Source organism: Strigops habroptila, chromosome 8, assembly GCF_004027225.2.
Source record: "Strigops habroptila isolate Jane chromosome 8, bStrHab1.2.pri, whole genome shotgun sequence".
Classification (NCBI taxonomy): domain Eukaryota; kingdom Metazoa; phylum Chordata; class Aves; order Psittaciformes; family Psittacidae; genus Strigops; species Strigops habroptila.
This window is the reverse complement of record NC_044284.2, coordinates 952,208-979,207: the sequence shown is the minus strand read 5'-3', so window position 1 is coordinate 979,207 and position 27,000 is coordinate 952,208. Positions and strand designations below refer to the sequence as shown.

The window sequence follows — 27,000 nt, the reverse complement described above, 5'->3', positions numbered from 1 at the left end:
CAGATGTCAGTTCACACTAGAGTTGTGCTTGTCTAAATTTGATGTTACAAAGACATGTGTCTAACCCAGCTGACCCCAGATTATCACGGAAAAATTATTTCCTAAGCAGTTTCTTCATGAGAAGGTAGTAGGAAGACAAACAGCAGCAATTTGTAGATTTATGTTCTTGACTCACGGATTCTGACACAAAGTTTGGGTTTTTTTGGGGAGGAGAGGTTTGTTATTGTTGAGCAAGTGCATGATAATACAAGGACAGGAACAGTATGTGTCCTTAACTAACTTGCTGTTTCAAAACAGTTCTGGGAAGCTGCTGGCACACCAATATGTATCACTTGTATGGCAAAACTGCTGAAAGTAACTCAGAGCATACATTCATTTACAGATCTGCTCACCAGGTTCCTTAGGGAAGGCACCTGGCTGCAGGCTGCAGGCTTTCTCTGGGGGCAGTGAACACGGGAGCACCCTGGTGCAGCTCACAGCCCTGGGTTTGTCCTGTGCACGAGGTGTCCTGATCCACCAGCGGGATTGGAAATGGATGATCTTAATGTTCTTTTTCCAACCCAAACTGTTCTATGATTGTATGAACAGGGAATCCAGAAGAGATGTACAAATGAGAACTTTCAAACAGGAGAAGAGCAGAAGATGTGTTTCCTATAACTAACACCAACGAGAAGTAAAAACTTCTCTCTTTTACTCTATGCTTATTCATTAAAAACAGAACATGCTGACCTTCCCCTGCACTGAAAGTTCTTATAATTTTCCATAGTGACCAAAACTATATGTTTTAATTGGCTTCTGCTGATATTGATGATTTATGGATGGCTGATCCTTACTGCCATTTGCAATATTCTGAAAAGGAAAGGGATATGGCTGCAAAGCACTGCAAGGCTGTGGCAGGAGAAGTACAGCCCAGCAACACATCTTCCTTTGTAAGGGCTAAAGCTTGTATAAACTTGACAAACCTCATTTATTTCTACAGTACAGGTCTTTGCGTTCAAAAGAATGTCAAGACAACCTTAAACTCTTTCTGGGAATAAAGATTTACTTGAATACACTTTTCAGTCAAGGATACTCTAAAGGAAGTCCTAAAGGTGGTTATCAAATACACTTCAAATTGTCAGGGAAATGGAAAATGGTTTTCAGTCAACTTACTTGGAAAATCCAGGTCAGGCTTTACAAACATCAAAGACTTCCAGAGGAAAGCTAACTGCTTTTCACTTCCTACAGGAAATTTTTGCTGTTTGACATGCTGACCAACGGACATTTAGATGAAGTTATTAAATCTACTCAAAGTTTAGTGTGCGTGCTACTAAGTAGGCAAACCATGATCACTGTGGTAAGCTCAGTAAAGGTGTCCGCTGAGTATGCATCTGTGGTTAAAAGAAGGTCAGCTATGAGGAGTAACTGGTTTCACTGACACTTTCAATGGATGCAAGTGTGGGAGAAAGGACTCTGTCATCGTGCTGATGATCACCACCACCAGCTTGGTTGCACAAGCCTGAATACAAGTAAGACCCTACAGCAATTTGGATTCAGGACCTGATCCAGACAAGATTTAACCCAGCAAAAAAAAAAGTGTGTGTGTGTGTTGGAGAAATTAGTTTTCAGTAAGGAGCAGACTCTCCTTTTGGCCTACTTATGGGCAACTGGGGTTGGAAATTATGAAATGTCTTCTTCTGGTGTCAGCCAGACTTTGTCACAAAATACTGGGATCTGCAAGGAATGAGATGCAGAATAATACAAGAAACATTAGAACTCCTTTAAGGTAACTAAATGATGGAACTTCATTTGGAATAGAAAGTACCAGACTGATCATTCCTTGTGAAAGGTGATGCTGCACTAGAAGTTTTGGAGAGGGTGAAGGAGATTATTCACATGTGAAAAGCATTTCTAAACATTAACACTTAAAAGAGTGATATTTTGGTGGTTTGGGGTTTTTCATTTAGAAAAGATAGGAGTTAGACAGAATTGAACACGATAACCATTAGCAGAAAAATGGTAGATGGTAAACTTCCAGTCTTCCTGCATCGTAATTCAAAGCAAGGGGACAGAAAAGAGAAGTGTTTCAAACCTATCTAAGGAAATACTTTTAACAAAGTGTGTAATAAAACTATGCAACTCTTTTCCACAGGAAGCAATTTGGGACAGCACTTTAAAAAGAGTCATGAGATGACTGGACATTTAGACTTATGACTACTACCACTGATTTGGAAGAGAGACTAAGTCTCATGCCTGCAGAGATACGTTTATATATCTGATATCCAAAAACCTCAATACTGTAGAAGGAGCTATTCCTGAATCTGTCTCCAGGGGTGTTTCTTACATCCTCCTGCAAACCTTTGGTTGCTCTTCATTGCCAAAGAGCAGTGTACTGACCTGCTTCAGCATTTTCCATTTAACCTTGTACGTGAACTACAATTGCCCCTTGCAAAACAAGCAACAGCATCTTGTGGAAGCCTCTGTCATGCATAGCTACAGAGAAAATTTAGGCAGGGATGACCACAGGAGATCATCAAGACCAATGTCACACTCACAGCAAAGCAAGCTTTACAGTTAGATTAAGTTGATCAGGGTCTTTTCCAGCTGAATTGTAAAAATCCTCAAGGCCAGAGGTTCTACAGCTGCTGAGCAACCTGGTCTAAGTGCTGAACCACCCTCACCGGGAATTTGTTGCTCACATACAATTGGAATTTCCCTCCTCACATCTTTTGACTGTATCCCATTGTCCTTTTATTGTATACCTCTGAGAAGAGACTGGCTCTGTGTTCTCTCTAACCCCTGCTAAGTGGAGGGATACTGAAAGACAATAATCAGTCCAGAAATGCACTTTGCCCTTCTAAGCTGTGTTTTTTATCCAGCAACAGTATTTAGACATATCTGCAGGTTACAAAATTCAAATTGCAAAACAGCTTTAATGGGATGGAAAAGTAGGCCTGCAGTATAGAATCATAGAGTCATAGAATGGTTTAAGGTTGGAAGGGACCTTAAGCTCATCCAGGTCCAACCCCCTGCCACGGGCAGGGACACCTTCCACTAGAGCAGGTTGCTCCAAGCCCCTGTGTCCAACCTGGCCTTGAACACTGCCAGGGATGGGGCAGCCACAGCTTCTCTGGGCACCCTGTGCCAGCGCCTCAGCACCCTCACAGGGAAGAGCTTCTGCCTTAGATCTAACCTGAACTTCCCCTGGTTCAGCTTGACCCCATCACCCCTTGTCCTGTTGCTGCAGTCCCTGAATATCTCAGGAATATCTCATACTTTGGCTTTCAAACCTGCCATCAGTACATTCTCCAAAAAGTTCATGCTTTGAATTCAACCTAATTGTGACCTCTTTAAAATTATGAAATTAATTAAATAATCAAGAATTAAATTGATCAAGCATACTATATGAAATATGTTTCTTTGTAAAACGTGCGTATGGGCCATAATCTCAGGGTCACCTAGACGCTGTACTGTACTACATTCCTTTATCTAGACTGCAGACTTCTGCCTCCTTCCATAAAAAAACCAGGAACCTGAGGATGGCTCTTTCAAGACACTCAAAAAAACAGGCTTTCAAGATGTCTGTGCTTGACAGTTCAACTGCAGGAAAGATACAACTAAAAAGAGGCACTCATCTTTTAAGTTCAGGCAGGGATGTTAATCTTGTGGTTCAGAACTGACAGTTTCTCTTTTCAAGTGTCATAGACTTGAGCTCTGATTACATACTCCGACAAAAGAAGCTCGTTTCATCTGTGCTTCATGCTGTTGGTCTATTGTTTCACATTCATTTTGATAAATCATACAAAATGCTACCTTGAAATAAAGTTTTTGTCATTAACAGTGGAAAGAGTAACTATGTAAACAATCTTCCATAAAATTCTATGAGATTTTTCAAATGTTCTACCAATTCAGTAAGGTCTCTAATATTTCTCTCCCATCTGTTTTATTACTGTTCTCTACCCTGTTACTATTACATCAGTATTACGACTTTCCTCTTAAAAATAATCAGGTTTTCTCCCAACCCTAATTCTATAGAAAACACTTGACCTAATTTTTAATTGAATTATCCAATCTGTTTATATTTGCTTTAAAAAATAATTCAAATGTTAAATCTCTAAGTGAGATCTCTTCAGATGTGAAAGGAATTGATTACTCACTTGCACTGTGTTGCATACAGCAACTGGCAATACAGACTGTATGCAGAATTACTCCTTGATAGATTTGGCTCGTTCAACCCTCCAGCTATAATTTGTGGGATCACAGCCATATCCCTCCCTCCTGCTGCTGACAGCTTGCGGCAATGCTGTGCAGAGTCCTTCACACTCCATTCTCTTCTGTCCCGGGCATTATCTAGCCATCTAGACAGCTCAGTGTTGAAAGACTGCTCAAACTTTCTCCCGCTTTCTTCCATTTGGAAAAGAACACAAACCAAAAGAGTGTGAAACAGAGACTTCAAAAGCCCTCAGACGTGCCACCACAAGCTATTTGAACTCAGCAAAACAGTACTTCATTCCTTGCAAACAAGGATGTGGTGCCTGCTTTGAATTTACAGAATTTCAAGTGACAAAACAGAAAACAAATGCATCACACTTTACTGAGTGGAGTAAAGCAAGTTCTGACTCAGGAAACTCCTGAGCTTCAGAACTTTTGAGGCCTGGGAGTGCATTTGGAGAACGTATTACAATACCTGTTTTCATAACATTGTTTAGGCATTAACTTTCACCTACTGCTGGTTAAAAAATTACCTGACTGAGTGTGGTCATTCTTACACTCTACCTCAAAGTGAGCCTCATTTCCTTTTCACTGGGCCTTTCTACAATTACCTTGTCACCTCCTTACCTGGGCCTGGTTCCAAAATCATGTGTGTGCACTCAAAAAAGGTTGCAGAAAGCTTGGGGGTAAGCCAGCATTAATCTCACCCAGTATATACCTTTACTTCCCCATTCAAACAAGCCCAAGGCTACACAGATGCCTCTCATATCTACTCACCTGTCTCTCAACAAGAAGGCTTCTCTAGCAAAAACCACAACAGCTTTAGGGAGGTGGATTTTCATGTCCAAAGAACTGCACATGTTGGAGGTTTATACAGCTCCATTCTATTGAATTAACAGTCAGCTAGACCCAGGAAAGAAAAAGGAATAAGCATGCAGGCTGCTGGTAAAGTGTGCTCTTCAACTGCTTGCTACTACAGATACTTGCTACAAAACAGGGAACAAGGTAAAGAAGAATTAAGTTCTGTCAGTAAGTGTATAGGTAAAATAAACAGGATATTTCAGTACGTTTGTATGTTGAACACAGAATTTTCAGCTTATGAATTTACCTTTAGACGTGGAAATGAATTTTCCTCTATTCTGTAAATTTCTTTAGCTGCTTCTACTGATAGACCACTTTTCTGGCTGGCAGACAACGCAAGTAGAGCACTAATTTACCATGTTCTTGCTTCTTACTTCAGCTCAGACAACTTGGGAAGAATGATTTATACCAACATCGTCCCAGTTTCTCAAAAGAATTAATGTTCTTTAATCAACAGAAACAGAAACTTGCTGTCTGCTCCATCCCTGCTCTGTTATCGACACCAAGGCCATTGTGACCATAGAACAAAACATGTAACAACAATACAGTGCTGGAATTGCTTTTCGTTTGTGAGAGGGAATTTTTCTTTCCTTTTTCCCAGAGCTTATCTACAAAGACTAAATTTTTTCCCTAAAGTGTTTATTTCTGTATGCTTTTCAGATGAGAATGCCTGGACAAAGTATTAAATAGAGAAGAATCATGCCATCTTGCTTCACTCTACTGTTAAGATGCTTGGATATATATGAAGGGACAAAATGTTCCTGAATTGTAGCTGAACAGGGAATCAACAGAAACAATAGCAGATATGTTTTGGATGTAATTTTAAAAACTGAAGGCAGTCATGTTTTAACTCTATTTTACATGTATTCCTGATACTGAAACAAGCAAATGAATACACCACTTCTGGTAAGATTTTGTTGCTTAAGCCCATGAGCTTAAGCAACGAAAGGAGGAGGATAACAAAAGGAGGTCAAGATACAATGCCAGTAAATACCTCAACCCCATTTCCTGAAGTTCTCTCTTCAGCTGCATGTTAGAAGTAATGCTAAAGAATATAGATCAGGCTTTTTCCATGCACATCAAGCAACTAGCAGTAAAAGCCAGTTTTATCTACTAGGTTTGACTAGCCAAAGCAAAGAGGCTCTGGGGCTCAACTGGCAGCAGTGCCTCCAAGTTCCACCACTGTTAAAACTGATAGTCTCCATCACTGAAAGTCTCTGAGCCCTTAGAAAATCTGAAAGAACAACAGTCTGAAATAGGTGATACTGTTCAAGACATGACATCTGTGTTGGGAACATGAATTCATGCAACATCTATGGCACCACCTCTTTCAACTGGGGAGAGCAGATATCCCATATCTGCCTCTCATTCAAAGGAAAGGTAAAATATTTAAGAGAAAAAATAACAGCAATTTTTTGACAATTAAGCACAGCAAGAGCAGTAAAGTCATCCTGCTTCCCTCATATGCTCCTTTCTGGTTCAGCTAACGCATATAGGTCTAATTTTCATTATTGCAATGAAAAAAGAAGTCATTATGTGACTGCTTCAAGTCACATGCGCACAGAAAACCTGACCCTCTGTCACATCTGTTTATAAAATATGTATTTGCCTCTTTTTGAAACAAATCTTCTGTTAGTCCTGGCACAAATCTTAGGATTTAAATGTCTAAATTTCTTCTCATGGCAAAAAACAAAAGGTGCCCTTGTAAGTGCAAATTTTCAACCTGCCAAAACCCCTGTTCCCCTTGTTCCATTCACAACAAACCTTAAACAAGGCAGAACCACCACAGGAATCAAGAACAGAGCTGAGTGAGGGGAACTTCACACCCCTGAATCTCATAGCCACACATTTGGCCATTCTGTGTACTTCAACAGGTCAGAAGGACTCCTCTCATGGGAAGGGCAGAGGGACAGAGAGGGGATTTCCTGCTTTGGTACCTGGTGGCTACCCAGGCATGTAGAACAATACATTTTAACTACTAAGATGCCTGGTATCTAACAACAAAGCACATCACTCTTTTTACCTGCATTACCATGTTTTTGTTAGCCTTACTTGCCTCAGTTTGGGGCAGAATATAGAACATGTGGACCCCAAAAGATTGCAAGGCTTACAGGCTGTTGAGCCACACCACAGACGGCACAAGAGAAGTGGTTTCCCTGACATAACTGCTTCTCTCATTTCTTTTTAAAGGTGAAGTGGCCTTCAATCTGAACACAGAGAAGTGTCAAGCACTTTTGTCAGTTTTTGACTGGCGAGCTGGATGTTCTGGGCAAAATTCAGACTGGTTGGTATGACAAAGTTTTAAATAATGGGAAAACTGATCCAGGGATTAAAGGATAGAAAACATAATTAGTTCCAGTGAGCCTTGTCTTAAGGAACATAGGCATTACCAGATAATTAGATCCAAGGTATTTGGACTCATGAGACATTTGATTTTGTATCGCACAGCTTTTTGTTTCAAAAACATGTACCAAGAACAGCTCTGAGGGACTGCATCCTACAAGGCCCTGAGAAACCATAATGGGAATAAGGAATTTACTTATTCTTTATTCCCTGCAGTGAATCTCTGACAAAAAAAGATGGCAAGTGTAAAAAAGGCTGTTTATGGAAGCAGAGTGGCAGAAAGAAGGGGTGAAGAAGCAGAATCGCCTCTGGCACTGGCAGAAACAGCACTGGAGGATCACGTACAGGTCTTTTGCCCCATGTTAAAGGGTACACTGAAGTGCTGGAGGGGATTTAGAAAAGGCCACAAGGATTATTTACTGTGTAGGAAATGCCTTATAGAGAAAAGTAGCTTACAACAGCTCAATCTGTTTAGTTCAGCAAAGAAATAAGAGATGGCTCGATTACAGTATGCGATTACCTTGTGGAGAGAAAGGTGTGAAAGGTCAGACAAATTAGACTAGGAAGTAGGCCCTGTATACACAACAGAAAGGGCACAGCTAATCACCAAGGACAATGGTATATTCTCCAGTTGTGAGGAATGTTCAGTCAAAATCCAGTTCTTTACAGGGGACATAGTCTGCTCAGAGAATTACCTGGTCCAGCAGCAGGTTATGAAGATGAATGACGTGCTGCAGCCCAAGACACCAGAACATCACCAGGGCAGTGGTGGAGTCACCGTCCCTGCAAGTGTTCACACACCGTGTAGCCGAGGCCCTCAGTGCCATGGGTTAGTGGTGGCCCTGGCAGTGCTGGGGGACGGTTGGACTTGACGATCTTAAAGGTTTTCCAACCAAGTTGATTCTGTGATTCTATCATTTGGCCTTAAACATCATGACCTTAAACATCATGACCAGACCCTGCTAGTCCCTGAAGCCCGGGGAAGTCTGTTCCTGCAAACACAGGGCCTCCAGCAGGTCACAGCACCTCTGTCACTGGATATATTAACTGTTCCCTTCAGTACACCTACAAAATAATTTGAAAGCATTCTTGGAGAAGTTTATAAAACTCGTTTTCTTCTGTTTAAGCTTTACATTTGAAGAAAGAGCACATCCTGGACTAGCTGTGGGGAGGGAGATTTTGCCATCACCTTTTAAAACCCAGCTTCATTTCAGCATTAGCATTTAGCATTAGCACGGTATTGCTGGGACAACCCCCTGCACTGAGGACACCAGGGCAAATGCTGTGCTAGAGCACAAGCCTGGGCAAGGGGAAAACCAACTCTGTAACCTGGGAGGTAACTCTGTAGAGAAAACCTGAGTAGACCTGTCACAGTCCATTGCTCTGCAGAGCACTTTCTTGGTTACAAGGACAGGCTCCATGGCAGGGACTCTTACCTAGACCTCCAGGTGGCTCTGACCCCTTCTGAAAGCACTTGCCGGGTTGGAGCTGCTGTTGATGCCTTTTTGCCAGGGCAGAGGTTCTGCATTTTGCTTGATGAGAAATAGTGCAAACAGAAACAATTTTCCTTCTGTAATTTTCAATAAAAAGAGAAGTTATTTGATTGCGAACTTTTAACCTAACCTCCAATAGCAGAGGCTTTTACCCAAATCATTAAGTGTCCTGGAAAACACCGAGAATCAGGCAGGAGGGCAGGAGATCCCCTGGCAAGGTCCTTCTTTGTGATTTCACTGAGAGGAAGCTTGCTGCCCACCCAACAGCAGCCTCTCCTAAAATGAGCACTACAAGTTCTACCTATTAACTTAGTGTTCCTGGGTTAAAGGAAAAGGCCCTGTGGAAATCACAGGTCAACTCCTATTGACTTAAATGACTTCATGCCTAATAGAGAACCTGAGAGGGCAGCCAAGACATGTAGATATTACGGTCTGTATCTGTATCACAAATCCTGGCAAAACCAACAGCCAAGGGGATATGAGGAACCTGTGGAGGAATTTCCAGGGTAGCCTACACAGGCACCTAAGCACTGTTGCAGTATGGCTCCTCTTTCCCTCTCACTCATCTTTTCTGTTTTTATTTCTCCTAAGGGACAACGGGAGAGGGAAAAGCAGCACAGGAACTGCTAAGCCCCTTCTTAACGCCTGGCCCAAGACTGCTCAGGGGAGGCCTAAGAAGGTGAGACATTCCTTACTGGATCTCACCAGTGATCCAACTACCGCAGCACGTCTCCAATAGCGGGAGACACTACATTAGGAGAGCGTGCAAACCTGGCCACTTTCTTGTCATGCATTCCCTGAGGATGGCTCAGCACCACTGAGTCAGGGATGTTATACCGTACATTTTTGCCTATTCCCTTTAGTATTTGTTTATGGACTTTTAGTCCACTATATTTTCATTCCCCTTTTGAGCCAACTGACACTGTTGTGCTCCACAACCTTTTGCAGCAGCTTCTAGTAGTTCACCACTCACTATGTAAAGAAGCACTCCCTATTATTCTTGTTAAGCCTCTTTCCCCTTACCCTGCGTGCCCTGCAGTTATGGCATTGCATGATTTAGCAAACAGCAGCTCTGCATTTGTTGTTTGCTATCAGCTGCCCTCACAATTTGGAAAATGTCAGTCACATCCCCTCCTTCAGAATTCTTTCTCCAAACTGGAAAGTCACAGACATTTCCAATTTTCCTGTTTTCCAGTCCTCTTTCTCTGTATCTTTTCTAACCATCCTTTTTGCACTACACATACCACAGCTATACACAATAGGCAAAATGTGAGTGCACCAAAGTTTTGCACAATGGGAAAATCATGCTTTGTGGTTTGTTCACAAGACAGCACTGAGACAGGCCTGACATCATTCTGAATAAATATGCCTGGCACCACCTCCAAGAAATGTATGTCATGGGCCTGTCAAAGCTCTCCTCCTCCTCTGTCTTCAATCTTTTCTTCACCCTCCTACTGCATGCTCACATTCCTCCAAGCCAAGTCCACACTGCTATCCCGTTTTTCTGATACACCTCCACTTTCCAAGCCTCCCTTTCCAACAGAAGATAAGCACAGGAGACCCTGTATGCACTGATTTACCGTGCACAACATGCTGCTGAACACACTGTGAAAATGAGATGGAAGATCTGCACCACTGCCTCACCCCACAGCAAACTACCACGAGACATTTGTGTCTGTAGTGTTGCTGGGGGCAATTGCTACTGTTTGTATGATGCAAAGAAACTCTTTTCACATATCCCTGCTTAACCTTGTGTGTGCAGTTTGGCAGAGCCAAACCCACCTTCCTGTGCCTGACATAGAGGCTGAGACTAGATACACTTCAACATCTCAGCCACAGCGCCTGCACCTCCCACAGCCTTGCCTTCTGTGCTGAACATCACCAACCAGAGGAGTCAAAAGCAGCACTGCGAGCCAGGAAACGGGATGCAAGGGAGAATGCTATCAAATCCACATCTCCTTCACCCTCATCTTTGCCTCTGCATGGAAAGACCACTGTTTTCTTCGCCATTAGCACACTGGAGAGAGTGTACAGTGAATAAAAAGCACTAACCGGGGTGAAGCACGTAGGCACAGTTGTCTATTAAAAGCAAAATTGTTAGGCAAGCGGTTTAGTTTTCCACAGTAAGCAGCTTGGGAGGGGCATTCCTTCAGGAAACAACCACCACTGCTGAGGCTGCACTGATTTTGCCTTTCCCCCTTTCTTATACCTTTAGGTCACTGCCTGCTTTGCTTCTGCCTTTACAACTAAGGCTTCCCATGACACTTGAATCTGCTGTTGCTAAAGATAATGGTTTTCCCTGGTTTCTTCCATATTCTATATATTCCATACAGGAATGTGTATTCTGACAGAATCACTAGGGGGATTTAGTCAAAGAAACCTACTGGTGGTTTTATTTCACAGTAGAAATCTATAAAGCATATTTATCAGCAGCCGACTCTACATGAAGGGTCTGATCTGGCTCCTCATGAAATAACAAAATTCTGACATTGATTTGAGAATGATTAAACCTTACCAAAATACCTCAGCTTTCCTAAAACTAACTAGGCTATAATCCCAGGCACTTTCTGAGTAATATGGAAAATAGAATGTTTCACACATGAGCCTTGAGAGCTTAAATTCATTTAAATTATCAGAAATGCATAGCCCAGTGACTGTGGAATTTCATTGAAGGGACAGGGTTTATGGCAACATGAGTGAAAAGAGAACATTTTCCAAACATTACCACAAGCAGACAAGTTGTATTAAAAACATTTGCTCTGTAGGTAATACAAAATAAAATATTATCATCTGATCAGCTCAAGTAATGCTGATTTACATCTTTGACTGAACATTTCCCTGTACAGTTGCAGTAAGGGTGCAAGTTTACAAACTGATAGTCAGTTGAACACATTTACAACACAAATGATACACTATGTACAAACTTAGTTCTCCAAGGCACTCTTTGTTCAGCATGCTTCAACACAGAAGTGAATTACCCACTTCTAGGATAGGATGCCAGTTTTTCCTTTAATTGAAATACCAAAATACTTATCAAAACAGGAAAACAATCCATTTGCTATCACGTGGTGGTGTTCTTAAGTCACTTGTTTGTTACTGTATGCCACAGAAAAGTAGAACCAGTCCCAACAATAAATAACATTGCTTATTATGAACTTAGACTTCTATTCATGGGATCACACTTTCAGCCTGAGTGCTTTTACAAGACTGTAGGATCCATTTATCTTTGCTTTTCTTGACACGTAGATCAAAATTGCAACTGCAGGTACTGCTACTGCTGTCACAGAGGAAAATGCAATAATCAGTGGGATCATTTGATCCAGTTTTTCCAATCTTTCTGAAATTGGAGATAAGAGGAGAAAAAAGTTGTGTAAAAACCGACTGAAAGAGACACGTATATTCCTGTAAAAGCAGTGTTATTCATGACCTTCATTTGGAACATTAGTTCTGTTTTCTTGCACAAAGCACATTTCAAAACGTTTTCCTTATGCCTTTTTTTTTTGGTAGTAACTTCATATTACACACTTCAAATCCTATTCTTGGTCTTGAGTGTGCTCTGCAAGTTCAAACCCACCTGATATCATCTACAATGAAGAATATGACGGATTTCATGGAGAATACAAGAGTATCATGTATTATACCCAGGAAACATTTTGGGACATTTCTACCTCCTGGAAACCACACTTCAGGAGAAGACAATGTTTAAAAAAGCCCAATCTTTAGATCTATCTATCTGTGAAACAGAACTTTCTCTGGATTAGTTTCACTGTTCATGCATGTGGCCCTATCTTTAAAGCTACTGCACAAGTTTGAGTAGGAGAGACAACACCTCCTACACTGAAAGGAGGTTAAATACAGCTTATTCTCCCCAGCTGTTTGGTGCTGAGGATTTGGCTTGATTTTGGTTTGGTTTGGTTGTTGGGTTTTGGGTGTTTTTTAGGTTAACTGCAGTATTGTTGCACAAGGTTCAGCCATGAGCTAGTTGTGCTTATCTTGTCACAAAATTCATTAGAAAGTATGAACAAAATAAGTTTAGGGCAATAGATCTACCTGCCTACAACAGCTATCTCAATCACTGTGATGTTGTTTCCAACCTCATTGAAAACATCAAGCAAATATCTGCCTCTTATCATTTTTGGTGACTTTGTAGAGTATAAAGTTTCTGTTCACTGATGGCAGAATAATTTCTTTCTCCTGATGGACCTTTTTCAGGACCATCTCTGATGGTAGGTTACTGTATGTGCTACATGTAATAGTGGTATTTTCTCCTTCTTTTAACATTTTCTGATGGATATACTAACACAGTGATATTTTGGGGAGGAACTGAAAAGAAATGCAAGGTAGGATTTAGCAATAAACAGAAGCGAAAAACTCATGAGGTACCAGCAGCTTGTACACACAAAGTACTAGTTCACTTTGTGAAGGGATTTAACATAATATTCAAGCATATAACTTTAGACACTACTCTGTCACTATCCTTCACACACTGCAATCGTCAGCTGACAGACATTTTGTCAATTAATGGAGTATATTGCATATCTTCTACACTATATGGAGCCTTTTCTTCGTTTCTTATTTTAAATTCATTGTTTATTCATTTGAGTTCATTAAAGGACAAGGACCAACAGCCCCACATGTCCTCTTTCAACAGAAGAGGAAAGGCAAAGGAACGAGTTCTAGAATAGTACTTTTTTCAATAGGCTCCACAATTTTACATCCTGTTTTCAAAGGTGGAAGTGGAACTATGAATGATTTTGAAGCAGCAATGATTTTGTACATCTGCCGTTTTGGACAGAAGTTTTTGTCAGCACTAAGGTCCCACCACTGATGACAAGAACGTGAGTAACTGCAACTCATCTCAGGATTTAAAAAACAATTCATTCTTAATGGAATTGAAGAATTTGCCACCTTCTGTTTCAAGGGTTGTGATCCCATCACCTATTTTTTTTCACGGAGTACTCTGAACAGAGGCAACATCCATAAAGGTGCAAGAGGTGGTAACACTTTCTCCTTGTGTCACTGCACTTGAAGGGAAAACTGAAAGTGTATCTTTTGGCGCAGTTACAAAAATAGTAAAGAATAAGGAAGAGAGATGGACTAGTGGCAGAAGTGATCTCTAAGCAATATACTGTTGCCATGCAATAAACAGAAGCAGCAGGGCTAAAGCAGAGAAGTTCTCTCACTGCTGAAAATGAAACTTGGCTATCAGGGCAATCGGTATTTGGTGTAGCTTAAATGCAGCTTGCAAGAACAGGAGAGAGTTGTAACTTAAAGGAGAGCCAAGGGACTGTAAAACAGCCCCTCCACAGGGAGGTTTCAGCATGTACACTCTCTTTGAATCTTTTGCATGCAGATATCTGGATGCTTCAGTGAGCTATTTGGAAGAACATACAGGCACTGCATATCTTCTCTGCCTCATGCATACATCTGCCACTTGGCAGGAGTGATGGAAGCTCAACTGCCACGAGACCTTTGCATAAGCTAGATGTACTAAGGCAGACTTCACCTTTCATTATTTAAAGCCTCCTAAATGACTTAATGACATTAAGGCCACCCTTGAACTCCACTGACATCAAAGACAGAATTCCCCTGTCCTTCACAGAATGAGATCTGGACCTAAAATACATAAACCAGAAAACTCACGTTCTGTCTTGTTCTACTAACCTTGAACAAGTAATTTCACATCTTTTTCTTCTTTGCCGAATTGGTTATAAGCTTCACATTCATAAAGCCCCAGATCTTGACTTTTTATGTTCTGTATGGTTAAAGTTGCATCTGTATAAATTTTCTCAGGCTCCCCAGTAGTCTTCTTTTTCTTCCAAGAGATCACTGGAGCCGGATTGCCAGAACTAGTACATTTCATTATCACAGTTTCTCCTTCTTTAACAGCAGTGGCAGGGATAACAGAGATCATTGTATTCTTTGGTCCATCTGAAAGGAAGAACCCTGTGGTTAATCATCACTGGATTTTTTAGAGGTGGATATAGCATGTCCTATGGGATTTCAGGTTGCTGGCCTCCCAAAGTTAATTTCTTTCTCATTCTTGGAACAAGTAAAGCACATAGTGCCAGAGCTACCACACTCTTGGTTTAAAACTAAGAATGTTAAGAAGGGTTTCATGCTCATCCAGATCCTGATTACATTAGGATTAGGTCTGTCATTACATTAAGGCTTTCATGTCTTTGTGTCGCTCATCAGCACTGCTCCTTTCTTTGGGGAAGAGCAGAGGACTAGGCTGGGTTTATTGTACTCACAGGGTGGTGTTTCATTTTATTGGTACATTTATCACTGAAGTAAGCGGAGCATAAACTAATTATTTTTAAATGACTGGGAAAACATTACACATACTTACATTCCACATTAAGTGTTATTTCACTTCTACTTTTCCCAAACTTATTTTCTGCTACACATTCATAGTCTCCTCCATTTAGGAACGTCACAGATGGAAGGAGAATTCTCCCCTCACTATAAGGCCCCAAGTCTGCACCGTCAGGTTTTCTCCTTAAAATAATCCTTGGAGAAGGGTTACCCTCAGCAGAACATCGTATGGAAACATTTTCTCCTTCTTGAACTGTGGTAGAAGGTTCAATGGAGAGTTCTGTAATGTCTGGAGCACCTGCATGACAAAAGAAAATGCTCTTACACTAATGCAAAAGTACTAAAGATGGGGAGGGGTTTAAGAAAGCAGGAATTGCTTGCCCAAGGATCTCTTTAGTTTTGGCCCCAGGCTCCATCTGAGACTTTTGGCTCCATTGAAACAGTATCAATAATAATACTAATAGTACCAATAATACTAATAATACAATACCAACACTAACACTGATACAGTTACTGATACCAATACTAATAATGTCCCAAATTGATTTACTATTAAATAACTACTAAATTTACTGCTAATGACTAAAATTACAAGTTCAAAGAAGGAGACTATGATGTCCCTGTGAAACTGCTACATACATTAGCACTTCAAGGAAAGAACAGTGTCCCCCACATCACCACTTCTCCAGATTCTTTTATCACTTTGAGTATTGCATTGCAGGAAGTGCAAGTAGTATGTATGCACAACAGCAGCACAGAGAGAATTAATTGAAAATGAAGCACAGAAATGAAAAGCACAGCCCATGAAGAGCAGCAGTATTGAAAGCTAACTCCTGAATACATAACAAGGAACGCCCCAGTCATTTCCTAATTTTCAGTGTTTCAGCATCCTCCAACCCAACAGGCAGTTGGGTAGTGGGTAATACAGGTTAAATTCAAGCAGACTTGTACCTTGTATAACTATGTCCACAGTTGCTTTCTCTGTTTTGTTTGTTACCAGATTAGTCACTTCACAGATGTACAGTCCTGAATCAGTGAAATGGGCATCAGGAATAGAGAGGACATTGTTTGTTGTCAGAAGCTGAATGCTTTCATCAGCCAGATGTTTTCTCCAAACTGTTTGTGCTGGTGGATTACTCTCAGTCACACAAGTGAGGTTTAGAGTGTCTCCTTCCATTGGCCAGTTGCCTGGAGATGCAGTAATGACAGTATTTTGTGGGCCAACTGGAAGAAAACAAAAGAGAGAAGGTCAGTAAGTGAATGAAGAATGACATGCACATCTTTTACACTAGCTTCTCTGGAGGTACACTGCACACAATATCAAGAACAAATGAATCATGTTTATTCCAGTAACACAGTGGAACAATTTTTCCAGGCTTGATAAGACATTTAGCTTGCAGCTTTGAAAGCTAAGCTAGACAAAATGTATACAAATTATTATTAGTTTTTTATTCTTCCATTTGTCTCCCTATTGTTTCAGGACTATAAATTTGTAGCTGCTAAGCATAATACAGCAATTTTAATAACATGCATCTGCCAGTTTTCTTGTGGTCATGACTTTCTGAATGAGCACCAGTGCCCACCGTAGGCATTGCCTAACTTCTATCATGAACAACAGTGGTATTTAATGACTCAGTGACTGCTACTGAATACAACAGAATTGAACTTGTGTCATAAATAATATAAATAAGAAGTGCAGATTATAAATTATTTATAGCACACACTTTGGAAACCCATTCCATGAAACTTAACATTAAACAGGAATTGGTGTGAAAAGCCCAGAAGGAAAATGCTTACAGTTTGCAGTCAGTTTCTCAGAAGTTACTCTTTCTTTGGGTTCAAAGTCCATATTAGGAATGGGTAACTTGGCCACACAGGTGATCTCTTTCCCAATATCTTCAGCCGTGGGATTAAACGAATATCTGACAGTTTTGTTCTCTGCATTTGTGCTGTCATCTTCATAAAAATTTTCCTCATGAAGAACATGTTCCTCTTTCTTTAGGAGTACTTCCAGGTAATGAGAAGGATACACATCAGGAATTTTACAGATGACAGTGACTGGTTCTGCAGCAACTAAGGATGGGCTGATCTCAATGACAGGATCTCTGGGAAAAGCTAAAAGAATAAAATCCATTTCTTTAGTCTAGTAGAGATGAGCTGTAGGGTCAACATAAGAGCAAGATCCAGACACCAAACATCTTGAGTTTAGAGACATTCAGAACATGACATTGTATCAACTTTATTATCAGACATCAGCTATATCTTGATAGGAAGACATACAGGTCTTTTATACGCAGTTCATACATTAACAGGAATTATACCTGTACCATTGTTGAAATATGATCACAAATGATCTAATAAAATCCAGCAAGGCACCTAGACAGCGGTACAGCTGCCTAAATATAGGCACCCAGAGCAATCCATACACTGGTGCTATCCTGTTTTCTGTGCTGTTCAGGCAACAGAACCATTCCCCTGCAGACTGCAAACGCTTTGATTCTTTATTTTTTTCCAGCCTTACAAATGTTTTGGGCAGTCTATGCTCTGGCTTTCAAGGATGACTAAGAATGAGAATAAATAAGATCAGTACATACAACCTTCAGTGCAGAAAGCTAAGCAGAAAGGGGCTCAGAAAGTGTCTCAAAGAGACAGATCTTACAAGGAATACATGTTGAACTATAGCAGACCCATTATCCCAGCATTATCAGTTAACTACCAACCACCATACCTAAAAACACTTCTTGATTCGGTACAAATGTGTACTACTTATAGAGAATTTTACATTTTTACTTACAGTAAAGTTCAACTTTGACACTCTTCTCTTTTTTCTCTTTCTCACCACAGAAGACAGTACATAGATAGTCATGAGAATTCACAATGCTAACTGGATTCATAGTCAAGGTAGAGTATGTCCTATAGTTATTCACTGTTCCTCCAAGGGGGTTGTCCATCTGGGTTCTCCAGGAAAAACTTGGTGATGCACAGCCAGTAGTATTGCATGTGAGTCTGAGTGTTTCTCCGATCTGTTTAACAATTCTGTTAGCAGGTATAATCTCCATTTCAAAAGCTTTAACTGCAAGAGAGAGAACAGACATAAACTCAGCAGCATGTAGAGGTTGAACTAATAAAGCTTATGCAGTGGTTTACATCTCCAAAATTTCCCATAAACATTGCTATTTTTGTCAAAGATAATAGAGACTCTAATAGGCAGTTCTCATGTATAAAATAGCATAAACCCAACACTGTCAGTGAAAATAAATGCATTGGCACAATATAACGTTTTTTGTCAGGTGGATCTGGTTCTAAAACTGTAACATTTGAGACAAGGAGTGGCAAGATTAGCAAGGACAACTGCAGAATGAATTTCAACAGGACATTCGGTACCAAACTTGACTGATGCTGTCAGGGATGACAGTAAAAATCAAAAATGCACTGATATACTGCAGTTGTCTCCTAGACTGTCTTTTAGCAAACTCAATAAGAAAATGACTGTGTCATTGCAGAGCACAGAAAAGCTGAAAATAAATGTCAAAAAAAGCTTCCTGACATTTTGGCAGAACTACTTAATTGCCAGTTGTGTTCACTGAGATGGAAAAGTAACTGGAACAAAGAGAAATAAAGACCTAGCAGTAAACTGTAGGTCAGTTTACACCTAACTAAGTCAAAACCAAATAAAGACAAATAACACACACCAACTTACCAGTCGTGAACACATACAAAATTACTAGCACAGCTTGGCTTGTTCTTCCCATCTCTTTTAACATTCGTAATTGCTGTTACTATGTAAAGAAAGTAGGTTCAAAAGCCTTGGTTTCTGTTCTCCGTTAAGAAGCACAGTGAGATCCTGCTGCTCTGCACCAGTTCACGAGCATAGCTCCAGTGTCCTCTTTATAGAGGCTGTGGTCGAGGTGGAGTGGGAAATCCCTGGACGGGGAAATCCGGAGCGGGAGGAATCCACGCCGGGCTGCGCCCTCTGCTGCTCTCTGTAATGCACAATTGGAAGCCCAGGAAAACAGGGAATACTAACGCTGCCCACTGTACATAAAAGGCGCAAGATCCGATCCTGCAAACAACTGATAAAATGAAAGAATGAGGGTAATTCCCAGCAATTGAATGGCACTGTATCTCAGATGGACAAGTTGTTCAAGTTTGCTTTCAGTGTAAATATTTTTGCAGGACTGAGTCTTGAGAATACTTCTAACAATACTCAATTCTGTAAATAACTTTACCCAGCTCAGTGTTCCCCTTGACAACTGCACCACCAGTTCAAGAGGTGATGTTACGCCCATTCCTAAGTTTAAAAATGAAGAAATAAGTTAGATAACAGAAGTCTGGAGATCCAAGTTGATCAGCTTGACCCAGGCTCATCTTTTTGGGATTAACTGACTGAACAAATCTTCCCAGTTTCACTTTAAAAATGTCTCTAAAATGTCCCTCTTTCAAGATGTTACTGGTACGCATTACATCACTGATATGCCTCTCCGTTCTCCTATGTCCAGTTTATGTATTGAAGAATACCAGTTTATAATACAGCTCCGGGATTATTTTCAGTGTTTGGTTTCCAGTGGGTATGTGAATCCAGATTGGAACCTTTTCGAGGACAACTATTACTGGCTAATATAGCAACAGTGCTATGAAAAAAGTAAAGTTACATTTTCAGTGTTTAATTTTCAATTGGGAAATGCTATGAATACAAAGAATGGATGAAGGTTTCCAGATCTCAACTGTTTATTTATTCAACTGCTTGAGTAGTTTGTATTGGTCAGTTATGAATCCCTAAATAAAAGCAGCAAGAGATTCAAAACTGAACATATATGTTATTTTAAAATGTCTCTCGTAAATCGTTTGTAGGTAACAGTTTGGTCATTTGATGCCTGTGAAATATTGCCCTCATACAGTACATTTTATAAACAGCACAGATTCAATGATGTCTAATAAATGAGTAATAACTTGAAAAAATAAAAGCTGAAGTTACAATGCTGTAGATGCTAAAGAAATGTCACTGCTGAAAGCTGGCACCACATCAACATGATGCTTTTTGAGTCAAGCAGATTTTACATTTAATAACCTAATGCTAGCTCCAAAACACCATGTTCAGGTGAAAGTAGTACCAGAGGATGTAAAGCTTCTGCTGGCTTAGAGTCAGTGTGTCGTCTTCTATTTTTTAATGCTTTTCCCTGGCTGCACCTGCCCCTACATTTGCACCCTTATCAAAGGGTAGCTGGACAGGACAAGCTGCTACAGAAACACATGAGGTCAAGATAAGACGCATCAACCACTTATTTCATATACTTCTCATAAACTCATAAATTTAAAAGGGACATAATGATTGTAGGAAGATACAAACTGTGCTTTCAGGCAGAAAGTATGTCTTCAAAATAATAATGATTTGTAATAACAGCAGTGTTCAGAAAGATGGAAAAAATAAATAACACAATCCAAGAATTACCCTGAAGACAATAAACCAGGGCCATCTGAAGCACCTAGCAATGCCTCACCAAAAGTCACTAAAGCTGATATTCACTGGAACTGCCAGTGGATTCTCCCATAATATATTATTTCTATTATCTTCATCATTATTTTTATTAGAGGAGGAGGAATTAAAAACAATGTCCTAAGTGTCAGCAAATGCAAGCAGAGTACTGTTCTGGAAGTACTGCTATCAAATCCAGAAATCCAAAATCCATCCAGAGGAGGTAACAACATCTACAGAATGTGATTTCACTGGAATGGGTTTTGGTGAAGAAGAGTGTACTCTCTTAGCTAAGTTGCAAATAAAGACTCTTTAACCACGGGCAGAGAGAAGCGAGAAATGAAACTCTTCTGCCTGACTGCTTAATAATCATAGGCTAAGCTGACAGGGAAAAGGCAAAATCTCCCTATTTCTGGGAAATCAGTTTCTAGACACAAAAAGATATAAACATAGGAGGCCATATCCGCATGCTGGAAAAACTGTAATCAAGCCCTTCATCAGATAACATGAAATAGGAAATAACTGATCTAGCTCTCAGTAAAACTAAACTGGACAGCTGCCATTAACTTCACTGGAGTTGGATCCTTACCAGAGGGACTATTACACTGAGTGACAGACAAACTTAACTCAGACTCTACAGGCGAGAGCAGGGTTAGCCAAGAAATATCATTAAAGGAAGTACAGATCTGACAAAGAAATGAAACAAATTTCTTAAAACTTGTTCTTTACCCAACTTCAAATGTGAGCCTTCTGTGTATTTTAAACAGAACATGTGCTTTACTGTTGCTCCTACTATCCTCTGCCTCAGCTTGCAAATAGGAGAATGGCTATCCAGCTTGCTTATTTCCAGGACAGGCTGGCCTGTATAGAGATCAGCAGCTGACCTCAAGAGTTCACATAATCAAGCTTTTTATTCAAATTGCACAAAGGAGGACGCTGGGGATAAACCCAGAGGATGTGTCTAGATTCACAGTGAGATCAAGTGTTATAGGAAGTGTTCACAGTAAGATCAAGTGTTCAACTGGAAGAAAACCTGACACATGCAGAGCGCAATGAAGACTGGAATGTAACAAATATTACAGAAATATTACTACAGGCAAAAGAGATTAAAAGAATTAAGCACTGGGATGTAAATATGTTTTCCAATAATCTAGTAATCAAAAGAGTCTTTTCCCAGGCTTTGTTGGACAAAGAGAAGACAATTGTGTGTCTCAGAAGGGAGTTTGGAAATACCGAACACATCATTTTTGGCCTGGCATCAGAAAATACAAATGTCCTTCAGGAAACTGAAACTTACTTCAGCCTATTTTTGGAATGAAAGAAAAGAAACCCATTTCAGAACTATGTTCAACTTTTGCTTTAATTCATACTTCTTCAACGCTGCTAAATACCTATATGATGAACTTCCATTAATTTCCTCTAGCCAAGAGATAAAAAACTCTCTCTGACCAAAATGCACGTTACCCAACATGTTCATTACCCAACATTTCTAACCCTCTTCCTAACTATTCTATGATTCTATGATTTTTAATGTACTGCACTGTCTCAGGGAGGCTACGAGGGGAAGCTGAAAGGCTAACCCCTCATGCAGAATTTGGTCTATTCAAAGCTGCACCACTGGTTTTGTGATTTATGGCCTATGGAGAAGAGGTCAGCAATAAAATACTTCATGGCACTCCATCCCAACAGCTGTACCTAGAGCCACCATTCAGGATTTCTGCTAAAAACATCCAGTGCTGGAATAATAACTTCCATGCAGGGCCCTAACACAGAAACACATGCAACATGTTTATTGTTAAGCATCTGTGTTCCACGAGCTTGAGAGGGCAGAATCATTCAGTGGAAGGCCTGGCATTCAGGTGAGAAGATGCCTGACTCAACACTTCTTAATTAATTAAAAACTTAATTAAGACTTAATTAAGTCTGACTCAACAACTCTTCAGCCTCAGATTGTAGAGGTATTACAGCAAGTTCATACTTAGGTCCCCCATTCAAACTGCAGCCCCCACCCATCTCACGAAAGATCTCCTTGGAATGCATACTGGATGTCTGAGTAGAAGAAAGCCTCTCACAGAGTTTCTGATGCTTTATGGAAGCAGCTGGAATGAAGAGCTTTCACCCTATGCAAAGAGTGTCTGATACCTCCACAGTATGATCATGCCTAAAGAATAAAAGCAAGAGGAATGTGTTGTAACTCAAACGAGAACTACTCTTGGAGAGAAAACATATCTGCATCAACAAAGAAGGAATTCCCTTCAGGCACTCCATCCAAAGGAACATCTTTAATATGGTCATATCTTGATCAAGTAACTGAAAAACCATGAACCTGGAGGATATGTATGAGTACTGCTGACTATATGGCTTACACAGCAGATAATGATCTGACAGATGCCAAATCTTCAATTCTCAGCACCTCAGTAGCCTGCTATATGGGTTATATCGCCTTCCTCAGTGCCTACTGGCTTTTTGGTTCCCAAAGCTTTCCTGACCCTTTGCTTTCCCTAATTCCCTCCACCTTCTTTCTCATCACCTGACAATAACACAACATCTGTATAGCCCCCAAAAGGGGGAGGAGAGCATCACTGACTCCCTATAATTTTCATCTCCAGATGGGAAGGATGAGCTCTACCTGCAGATCTATTTAAAGGGTTGTGTCTGTTTCAGGAATTGTAACTTTGTTCCCAGCTACAAAAAGAACACCAACGCATTACCCTGTAACCCACATCACACCTTACAATTGTACTCCACATCTAACTTGTCATCTATTGAAAAAAGGGAAAAAAGAAACAACTTCAGAAAGTTTTATCATCTGCTTCTTTCCCTTTTCAGGAATTTCTGAAATACTGAATATAAAAATAAATACATCTACTTCCTTCGTGATTTTTCTCAGGCACCAGCTCCTATGACATTTCCTGTCTGGTTGGTCTGCAGGCATCCAGAATCCACAAAAGATGTCAGATAAAACAATACTGAAGTATGATAAGTGGCATAGACTACAAAATAGCTAATTCCTTATTTTTTTTTCTATTCAGAGGCATCGCCTATTTCACTTCACAGAAAGAATGAGAAGTTAATCTAAGGAATGAATAGAAGCCATCAGAGAAAAAGTCCCTACTTTTTATCTTAGTCTCGTGCTGCTGGCGAAAAACAAGCTCTGGAAATTCCAAGTCTTATTTCTGAAAAAAATAAAACCAAAAACCAAAGTGTTATTTTAGTGATGCTGGATCTAAAAGTGAAACTGTTGAACAGCCTTTTAATTCACATACCTACAGCGACAAGTACCGTACTGTGAGTCTAACTTCTTTAGGGTGGGTAGCTGAGCTTCTATTGTCTTCACATTGACAAATGTTTCCCTTCTGAAATAGCCTCCAGTGTATAGTAAGAGCCAAATTCAAACACGAGTATTCAAAATCTCTTTGGCAATTTTGAAATAAGAGCTCAGATCTGCTTTTATTTTGAGCCAAATATCCTGAGGCACGTCAAAGTCATTTCTCCTCACTGGAATTACAGCTTCTCAGACAAAACTCCTTCAAAATGGTCAGAGAAAAGAAATAATGTGAGTTTTGGGTCAAAGCACAGATGCTGTTTAGGACCTGGGATATAGCAAGATTAAGTCAGCTGAAAACATTTATCAATGAACATGGCCAAGTTTCTTGATTCCCCCAACACTCTACATGAAATTTCCATACCACTAAATATCTCTGTACACTAAGGCCAGCATTTCACATCGTCAGATGAAGGTAATCAAGCAAAGGATGGGGAACTTTTTCATCACGCTCTGTTATTACTCACCAGCATCTGCTCTCCAAGGCACTTGTAGATCGTTGATTACGGGAAAATAGAGATCAGCCACCTCCCTATTTCCCACCTCCTTCCTGTTCTTCAGTCATGAGGTACACGCATGTCCCTACGGACACAGAAAGACAAAGTGAAATGATGACAGCAAGGTCTGTAACATACCATTCCAGCTGGAACAAATGCAGAATTTGGATTCTCCTGAACAAACTACTGCTAACTGCAATGATATCAATTGATCATCCTTCAACTTGTCAATCACAGACTATACTCTTTATTCTCGTACAATGGTACCTATTCTGAAGAGCTGTGTTCAGCTGTATAGATGTCATTTTTGCTGTGCTGCATGATATTAATGCAATCTTTGTAGTCCCACAGACTGGCTCACTAACAGGTAGAAATATTACACAGATATCAGAAAGGAATTAAATCACTGCATGATTAAAGAATCAAAATTTTAAAATCTTCCATGTGGGTGAGGATTACAGGGATTGCTCCATTTCTATTTTTTTTTTTTTAATTTTGAGGGTTTTTAAAACACATAAGGAAATTTTTCTCTTATGTAGATATTGTCACTTTTCCCTCTCTGGAAACAGACTGAAAGTTCTAAAGAAAATGACCGTCCAAATAGAAAAGAAGGAATGAACTGATTTTTATTTCCACCAAGCCAAAATGACAAGTATTGTATGACAAGCACCCAGGAGAAAGCATTTTGCAGTAGCAAAATATGTGTGTTTGTGTGCCTGTACATATACTAACAAAGTAAGTAACACTTCAAGCCAGCTGCAAGTCTGTTTAGGATCTAGCACCTTTCCTTTTCTTTTGAATGTCCCTAAATCAACAACATGCTGTTTTGTTACTCGGACTGTTTCTCTCTTTCATTTGTTCCCCACAAAGTATCATCTTAACTACTTGCTCTGTTAACACTTTGATGGCAGGAATATGCTACTATAGGAGTAGCTAAGTGATAAAAAACATGAGTTCTTCTAGCAAGGGTAAGAAAGATGCGAGTTGCTGGGATTGATTTCCCTCTTCAAGACAATTACTTGGCTAGGCATCAAAGGCCTAGTCCTTGTTGTCTGATAGAGACAACTGAGCAAGAATGACTCTCATAGCTGTGTCACCCTCTATCACAGCCCATGTTACTCTCTAGTGATAAGAGAGGCAACCTGAGAAATGTGACGCGTGTTTGAAATTGCTGGCAGGCAGGACAAAGGACTATGCTGAATTACTTTGAGAAATGTCTGACTTTCACCATTCCCATGATTCTTAGCCAAGGATCCCTCTTGAAATTGCCCAGAATTATATGTGAATACCAATTCCTGAGGAACAGATGGTTTAATGACCCTTTTGGTTGGAAAATTTTGCCTCTATTGATTTCAATTCTGACTATAATTACAATCACATTAGTGGATCATTAGTACCACATTAGTACCTCTCTTCCAACAGCTCAGCTACGGACAGTTGCTCTACCCGCACAGTTCTCTGGCCGAGGGTCTCTCCCTGCGAATGGAATCAGTACTGACTGGGTGACATGACCATGCAGCTACTATGAGGGCTTTCACTTGGAAGCCGGGTCATCCTAATGAGAAACAAAACATTTCTGTGCAGCTCACACTTTTTAAAAGATAAAGAAAACACATAAATGCTGCATATGCGGTGTCGACACCTTTTGCGGATCAAGGACAAAATCCAGTCAAGTTCTGAGGCAGGCTCGTGAGCTTGAGATTAATCTTACCTCTGTAATGGCTTTCTGTATTCACGATATCAAGTAGCACGGTGACTTGGTATCTGCAAGACCATCAGGCACAGGAATTTCAAGGGTGAATTCAGCAAGAATTATCTCACACTCAGTTTCCTAGATTATTTGAATGAATACTATACAATTATCTCACACAGAAGATAAATACTCTCTCAGATATCTGTATTATTGATCTGAAGTGTTTGATATAAAACTATCGGCCTTTAAATGATTTATTATTACCTTTTATTACACTGATTTGTCTGCTATGGTGCCAAGATCCAGCTGCTGATTTTGTTTTTCTTGCACTTTCAGGTTTCTTGTGCCATGACTGTACTGAATTCTGTGGCACGAAGAGATGTTCATTCCACCTCTAAGGTCAGCATATGGATCCTGCTGTAGTTTATGGCTTCAGAAAATATGTTTGCACACCATATTGTATTAACAATTTAGGATCTCAGGCAATTTAAGAACAATTGTTTCCCTTTATCCTGCATATTGTATTTAGTAATTGAAAAGTTTCTTCTTCATTTATTTTGATATGCAATTTATTAATTGGAAAATTAAGGTTAGAAAGTAAGCAGTGTGCTTAAAAACCCATAACTTCCCGATGGAAATTAATCTGCATGATTTACTAGTGCTTACTAGATCATCATATTACTATTTTAACACACGTAACCACACTGCTTTCTAAGTTTTCAAAAAGATTGGACAGTACAATTAAAAAAGACCATTAGTCTGAAGATGTAGGTTATTTTAAAGATGCATGAATGATGAGTTGGCAA

The 27,000-nt window shown here is 40.0% G+C and overlaps 1 protein-coding gene across 1 annotated transcript; it reads right to left on the bottom strand.

The window, feature by feature from the left end:
* Positions 1-11,494: 11,494 nt before the first annotated feature.
* Positions 11,495-26,753, bottom strand: VCAM1 (vascular cell adhesion molecule 1). The gene is given in 12 exon segments (XM_030495692.1): positions 11,495-12,225; positions 12,943-13,015; positions 13,017-13,163; positions 13,165-13,211; positions 14,553-14,819; positions 15,241-15,504; positions 16,158-16,430; positions 17,004-17,321; positions 18,001-18,279; positions 18,907-19,279; positions 24,472-26,056; positions 26,213-26,753. Coding segments are annotated over 10 exon segments (1,893 nt in total). The 5' UTR covers positions 18,971-19,279; positions 24,472-26,056; positions 26,213-26,753; the 3' UTR covers positions 11,495-12,064.
* Positions 26,754-27,000: the final 247 nt, after the last annotated feature.